Source organism: Sinocyclocheilus grahami, unplaced genomic scaffold (genome assembly GCF_001515645.1).
Source record: "Sinocyclocheilus grahami isolate Dianchi unplaced genomic scaffold, SAMN03320097.WGS_v1.1 scaffold39.1, whole genome shotgun sequence".
NCBI lineage: Eukaryota > Metazoa > Chordata > Actinopteri > Cypriniformes > Cyprinidae > Sinocyclocheilus > Sinocyclocheilus grahami.
In genome coordinates, this window is record NW_015505218.1 from 2,220,317 (window position 1) to 2,228,467 (window position 8,151).

An 8,151-nucleotide genomic window follows, 5' to 3' on the forward strand; every position below is an offset into this window, starting at 1 on the left:
TAATGAAATGTGTTTATGCGGTTTAAGGTTAAAAAAACACATTATTTTCCACATACTGTACATTATTGTTTCTCCTGCAACTTTACAGATCTTCTTTATGCACCAAGAGCTTGTAACACTCCAAAGAGAAAGGACAAATTGAAATCGCATCATATGACCCCTTTAAAAAAATGACAGGTATTATCCATCTCGGCATCTTAATTTTAAGACCGAACCATGAAACATACTTTTAGGAACAATATCAACTATTGACTAATGAGAACGCTACAAGTCTAGACACCATTAAAGTCACAAAGACAGCTTTTGATGAAATTGTTTAATGTCAAACAAAGTTTCTCAGTACAATAAAATCAAAAACTGAATTCTGAAAAGAAACTATAATCAAAGAGGTGCTCGATTTCATGTTTCTCTTTACATTTGCATAAACTAAGAAGTGTTTACTCGATTCACACATGTCTAGATCAATGTATATATATGCACAGGATCTCTCTGTATAATGTTAAGTATTAAAATAAGAAACTAAACCACTATGGAATAAATCTAAATAGTAATAAAATAAAGATTTGGTCATTTTGAACATAATGCCTCAGTGCCTGATGGAGGGCCCCTTGTAAAGCAGCATGTGAGAAAATGGACAAAACCAAATGTTAAAAGAAAGAAAAAAGTGACAAGTAAACTTCATTTGGGGTTCACAATGCCTTCATCGATTCCATAGCCATCCTGTGACAAACATTTAATAAATTTAACACTGACAATGCTTGAAACTGTAAAATCGACACACATGCAATAAAAGGACATAACGGATATGACTGTTATTATGAGGCATTATAAATACCAATTCAAGTAGTAACTAGAAATGTGTAACACTACTCCTGCTACCGCCAAAGCACTGATTTGTGCGGCTTCAGATGACAAACTCAAGGGAAGAGACCCCTAGAAATCTTCACATTAGATGAACGTATGTAGCACTATCCCCATCCATATCATTCAAGAATGTAATGGCTTTCGCTTTTCACGCAACACATCCTTCTCTAAGACAGTTTTGGATTCATCAAGTATGGTTAATAACCTTCAGACACATTTGTGTTATTAAAAAGGTGGCCATTTCACAGGCAGGCACACTTCAAATTACGGTCAGGTAGCTTGCTACACAAAAGTACTCAAACTATATCTACAGATATAGTCTGTTTTTTTTTTTTTAAAAAGAAGAAAAAAGTTGACCATATTCATCTAAATAACAGGTGCTGGAGTGATAACGGAATATAAGGAGTGACAAATTGCAACGATTCAAACCGAAAACAAAAACATGAGTAAATATTAAGGACCTGTGGTAAACTGTTCCATCTTATACCGTCTGAGAAGTGAGTAAAATCATTTATTTTTTGCACACCAAGATATTTACAATTCAACCCTTTGAGGCCTTTAAATCACAGCATGAATAATGCAAATTATGAGGTAATTTCTGAAATCAGTCGTATTTGAAAAGTGAACAGGGCCGTGATGAAAAAAAAAAGAAAAAAAAGTGATGTTTCTGTTGTGAGAGAAAAATGTACCAAACTGCACATGGTCATCTTTTTTCTTTAGAAGTATATAATATGCTTTGCACCATTTACAAAAAAATCCACCCTTTGATTATCAACCCCACATGAAAGAAAAGCAGATTCTTGTGTGTGTGTGTCTCTCTGTATCTGTTAACGAATAAGGACAAATGATTGAAGAGTCATGACACGGGCTAGTTTTGTCAGTTTTGTCCATTTTACTGGATGCAGGCTCCTTCTATTGAGGTGTATTTGGACTGTTAACCCTCTTGGAGTGATACACCCTTCATTTCCCAAAGTTGCCAAAGTTTGCAAAGGCATCTTGTTTAGGTTGCACCATGGCGGGGTTCATGCCCTGGCCAATCCCCATGCTGGGCGTGCCCAGGGCACCTTGCAGGCCTATTCCAGCGGGCATCATATTCATGCCCACGAGTCCTTGATTGATAGGCATTCCTCCGATACCCACAGAGCCCATTCCCATGGTGCCCGTCGCCATAGTAGGAGGCATTCCCATGCCCATGGTCCCCCCGGCCATCATGGGGTTCACTCCCGGTCTGGGAGCGGCCGCCAAGGGCTGGCCATTCAGTGTCATTCCGGCGAAATTCTGGGCGACCGTGTTCAATGGTGGCTGGACACCTAAATGAGAAATATATTATAATTACAATATGAATAAATAATACATGCAATTGCTTATGACTGTTGATTACCTCAAAGAACAAACTTTTATCAACTCAAGGCAGGACAATCTGATCTGAATCATGAAGATAATTGTCCGAGTAGAAGTAGATAGTTTGTTTGGGATCTCTAACCTTGCTGCATCATGGTGTTGAGTGTGGGCTGTGTGGGTTTGGAAGGGTTCAGGCCTGCAGACAGGAAATCCAGGCTGATGTTCACGCTTGGGTCTGACCAGGTGGCAGGCATTGATACCTTCCCACCTGACTTTTGTAGTCCCATCTGCTGAGGCAATAACGGGCCGCCTATTGTCTGACAAGGAAGAGGAAATTACGGTAAATTATATCTTATAATTACAACAAAATATACCATATTAAACTCATACTAATTTCAAATTACAGCACAATTTTTAAAATGATGATATGATAATTCGCAATAACAGAATACTGACCAATACACCGACTGTCCTGCAGCACTTTTTAATTTAAATATTTTAGGCGACTCATACTTTTCATAATACAAAGTTGGTTGACTTATAATGCCACTCATAATAGGACAAAGCTTGATTGTATCCATTATCATTGTATCCATGTTGTATACATCCAACATGTATCCATTTAATTCAACCCATATATGAACTCCAAACTGATTCACCGTGTTATATTCTGTTCCTGACCTGCCAACCATGGGAATATATTTTGAGTGCACTACTTCATTTTCCCACTTATCACCATACCAAGTTATTCAACATATGCATCGGTTGTGAGGACAAAATGCATTCATATATTCTTGAGGCGGGGGGGTGGAACATTATGTTTAATCATTTAAAAATATATATTTCAGTTGTCTCAAGCCACATTCACACCATTTTCACGAAACTCATTCAATATAACAACAACAACAACAATAATTATTATTTTATCTACAGAATAAAATTCTGTGTCATCTTCTAATAAATATTCTATAATCTTTTGTATTTTCTTCTGAATTGAACGGGTTATCAAAAACGAATAAATGTAGAAAAAGTTTGAGATGTGGATGCTGCAGGCAAAAGTGGAGACAGCTAAACTTGAATTGAGGGGCAGGTTTAAGTAGACTAAGGCCACATATACACTGCAGCTAAATTCACCTTTTAGTGCTTAATCATGTTCTGTACTCACACAGTTCACAGGAGTAACAACCACATGCTATAACCAAATTAACTCTGAATTACCTGAAAAATTCAGGTAGTGACAACCGCATTTGCAAAAAAAAAAAAAAGTATCAGAATTGTCTCCTCTTATGTGTGGTGCAAGTAATGACAGGGAACAAGGAACGTCTTAACTCAGTGTTGCCAGATCTTGCTAGAAAAAGCAAATAAACTTAAATTCAAAAGCTGTCTTAAAGGGGTCATATGATGCTTTTTTAAAGATCATTATTTTGTGTATTTGGTGTAACAGAATATGTTGACATGCTTTAATGTTCAAAAAACACATTATTTTTCAAATACGCATTACAAGTAACGCGAGTTACGTAATCAGATTACTTTTTTCAAGTAACTAGTAAAGTAACGCATTACTTTTTAATTTAGAAGAGAATCTCTGAGTTACTTTTTCAAATAAGTAACGCAAGTTACTTTTTTTCCCGATTTATTGATTGACAGCCCTGGTGTCCCCATGTTGAGAGAAATCAGATGTTACTGTAGTTCTAAAATAAATATGAATATGCATTAATTCATCAGTGATGAAGCTGGTATGTGTTTGCAGTACACAAGTCACGGTTAAGACAGCTGACTCCACTGTGATGTGACCCTGTCTCTCTCTCACACACACACACTCAATGCGCAAAACTCCGCATTTGATCAGTCAATAGCAAATACGTAAACTAATAACAAAACAGTAGCTGATTCAGAAGTGCCAGATTGTCATAGCAAAGTCAGAATTACCTCCTCTCCTAGGTTCACGAAACGGTCGTCCATAAAATGCATTGCTGTTCTGTTGTAAGTAATCTTAAAGATTCCTAAATGCATCTACTTCCGGAAGGCCAAATAAAGTGCTTTTGCTTTCGCCTAGAAACACACAGCGTCTCCCTGACATGCTGCTTCAACACTAACTGCAGTTACTGAAACCACGCCTTCTTTCTTTGCGTGCACATTTGGGTGGCATTATGCAAATATTTCCACATAGTGAGGTAGATATGTGGGGGCGTGTTAGAACGAGCCGTTTTAGGGGGGCGTGGCAGAGTCTTAACTTTGATAAAGAATATCTCTTTGGTTTTGAGACTTTAGTCTTTGCAACTTCAGGGATCTTATCTATGCACAATCAGCTTGTAACACTACAAAGAGAAAGGAAAACTTGAAATCGCATCACATGACCCCTTTAAAAAAAAGCCAAAATAGTGCAACCGGCCTATTTGATTAATTGTGTATCATTTAAGTCCAAAGATGCTTTAAAAGCATCACTTAAAACAAGTGAGCATGGCAACACTTCATGAACGCGCTCTTCGAAGCAGCCTTCCAAAACACAGAACACTGCTGTTCTAAATTTAAATGCAGATATCACTCCTGAAACTTTGAGGTGTGTGTGTCACCTAAATGCTTGGGAGTCCTGCATACGTCATCAGCCAGAAATCTGCCATTTCTCAGGAAGCTCCAGCTACATCATTGTGATTGAACATTAAGTGGTCCACAAAATAATTAATTTTTTGTTGACAATAGTGCAGGTGCACAAATCACACCTACTTTGAGGTAGGTGTGAAAAATGCATGCACATTGGTGAATCTGCTGTTCTGGGAAGCCTTTCTGATGAACCGAACCCACGTTTACCTGTGATCTGGACAGAGGCGTGGTTGCGTTCTGCGGGCACATGTTGAAGGTCAAGCTTTGGGATGCGCTGAGGCTGCTGTTGTTGGGGGTCATCAGGTCAAAGAGGTCCGCGGAAGGCGGGTGGGTGGATGTGGACACGTCACTGAACAGATCTGGGATGGCAGACGGAGCAGTGACAGCAGGAGGACTGGTGGAGGAGAAGGCGTTCCAGTCACCAAACTCACCGTTACCAGTAGACAGCGAACCTGAGGAGATTAAATAAATTAGAACCATTATATAAACACACAAACAAACAAAAAAAAAAAGAAGAGATGTGTACGTAACACTGATCAAACATTTGGGTCAGTGAGATTTTTTCCCATATATTTAAAACTTAGATTAAATACTAGAGATTTTTTAATACTTTTGTTCAGTAAGGATGCATTAAATTGATCAAAAGTGACAAGACTTTAACATCGTTACAAACAACAACAAAAAAAATCAAATTTTTCAAATAAACACTGTTCTCTATGGAAGCCCATTTCTGCCACTGAATAAAAAAATTTAAAAAAATCACTGCAACTTTTTATCTAACAATTTTGACATTTATCTTGCAATTCCGACGTTCTTTTCTCAGAATTGCATTATACAAACTCATATTGCAAGATATAAGTTCATAATTGCATGATATAATGTTGCAATTGCATGTTATAAAGTGAGAATTGTACGATATAAATCGTAATTAAGAAAATAGTATTTTTTTTAACTCGCAATTGTTTATATCTCACAATTCTAAAATAAAATCATTAGAATTGTGATTAAAATAGTCAATTGCAAGTTATAAACTCACAATTACAAAAACAAAAATTCAGAATTGTGAGCATTTCTGATTTGATCTGACTCGATTTTATCACACAATTTTGAGGGTAAAAAAAGTAAAGAATTGCAAGATGTAAAGTCTCAATTACCGTTTTTTTTTCAAAAATTCATCAAAGAATTAAAATAAAATATTAAGCACCACAGCTATTTTCAACGGTGATGATGATAAAAATGTGTGTTGAGCAGCAAATCAGCATATTATAATTATTTCTGAAGGATCATGTGACACTGAAGACTGGAGTAATGATTCTGAAAATTCAGATTTGCCACTACAGGAAAAATGTAATAATAATGTATACAGAAAACAGTTATTTTAATTTGTAATGTTTTTACAATATTTTTTACTGAATGTTTGATCAAATAAATGCAGCCGTGGTGAGCATACAAGTGACCATTTTACAACCTGAACTAACAAAATGTTAAATTTGATATCGTAGTGAGGGATCACTGCGGGCCTTCATTTTTTTCTCTTGTATGTTTATGCATATTGGTTGCACCACATGACATTTATATATTTCCAAGGTTTGACTGGGGAAAACCTTAAGCTGAATCATCTTTTCCAATTGTTCCCGTCATTAAAGGAACACTCCACTTTTTGAAAATAGACTAATTTTCCAACTCCCTTAGAGTTAGAGTTTTACAGTTTTCGAATCCATTCAGCCAATCTCCGGGTCTGGCGGTAGCACTTTTAGCTGCAGCTTAGCATAGATCATTGAATTGGATTAGACCATTAGCATCTCGCTCAAAAATGACCAAAGAGTTTCCTATTTAAAACTAGAGTCTTTTGTAGTTACATTGTGTACTAAGATCAACGGAAAATGAAAAGTTGCGATTTTCTAGGCTGATATGGCTAGGAACTATACTCTCATTCCGGCGTAATAATCAAGGAACTTTGCTGCCGTACCATGGGTGCAGCAGGCACAATGATATTATGCAGCACCTGAAAACCTGCTTGCACAGGGAGCGTGCCTTCTGTTGGAAGTTACCTAGCTAGGGGCTATTTTCAGGCGCTGCGTAGTAGACATATCGGCCTAGAAAATCGCAACTTTTCATTTTCCGTCGGTCTTAGTCCTGTCCTTTGGTAATTTTTGAGCGAGATGCTAATGGTCTAATCAGATTCAATGATCTATGCTAAGCTACAGCTAAAAGTGCTACCCGGAGATCGGCTGAATGGATTCGAAAACAGTAAAACTCAACTGTTTAACTCTAGGGGAGTTGGAAAATGAGCCTATTTTCAAAAATAGTGGAGTGTTCCTTTAAATCCTATTTGAACTCTTAAATACATACATTTAAATTTAAATATGTATTTATGCTTACATACACGTTTATTATTGATTTGTGTTAATTCTCCTACTGACAAGGTTATTGGTTGACTGTTGTGTGGCTGTTCTTGAGGACTTCTAACTGTACACACACACTGCTCTTAAGGAGTGTGTCTCTGTCAGGGGAGATGGGGCATGGATGATGGGAGCTGACGTGTGTCTGAGCTCATAACACTCAGCAGGTAGCAGCTCCATCTGGACCCCTCAGTCACTCATCAATATTTCACCGTTTCGTGTGTTGCTACTCCAATCATATTTCAGACAAGCCAACAGAATTGTCATCCTCCTGCCCACCTGCAAAGTGCAACTCGCTCTACATTGAGCTGAGGCAAAGGTAGGGAAGAGGATGATGGGAAAAGTCAATGCAAGCACGCCCATTTCCCTCTGTAAAGTGGAATTAGTGTCGAATAGCTGTGATAACTTTCTAAATGCTCAGTTAGGACAAACTCTGCAGATGCTACGTCTAAAATTATTCTCCACACCACAAAATGAGAAAAAAATGGGCAAATAAATAATCATATCAATTGGACACAAACATCAACTAAAGAAAAGCTTAATAACTGCAGCACTTCTGTAAGGCCCTATGAAATCAGTTTTATTTTTTTATTCCCCAAATTGTGTTTATTACATTTACATTTTAGTATTCAAAAAGCATGCATAACCAACTGTGAAAATGAAACTTACACAATTTATTACAAGTTTAACAAAAATTACATTTTTAGAGCCTAATTAAATCTATTTGAATTTTTCCCAAATTTTATTTTATTTTCCCAAATTCAGTTTTTTTGGATTCTGTTTTAATTGTTTTATTAAACTTTAACAATCAAAGCACGTCTAATCAACCGAATTAATAAAACTAACAATTCAATGATATATAGATATATACATATATATATATATATATATATATATATATATATATATTTTTTTTTTATAATAATAGACTGACATTTTTGTT

The 8,151-nt window shown here is 36.6% G+C and overlaps 1 protein-coding gene across 1 annotated transcript in view; it reads right to left on the reverse strand.

Annotated features, from left to right (window-relative positions):
• Positions 1-394: 394 nt before the first annotated feature.
• Positions 395-8,151, reverse strand: part of LOC107581984 (clathrin interactor 1-like) — a 13,706-nt gene continuing 5,949 nt past the window's right edge. Inside the window, exons 6-8 of the mRNA XM_016267679.1 lie at positions 5,014-5,258; positions 2,348-2,522; positions 395-2,174 (exon numbers count right to left, since the gene is read on the reverse strand). Of these exons, the coding sequence (XP_016123165.1) occupies positions 1,825-2,174; positions 2,348-2,522; positions 5,014-5,258 (770 nt within the window). The 3' untranslated portion in view covers positions 395-1,824. The remainder of the gene's footprint in view (positions 2,175-2,347; positions 2,523-5,013; positions 5,259-8,151) is intronic.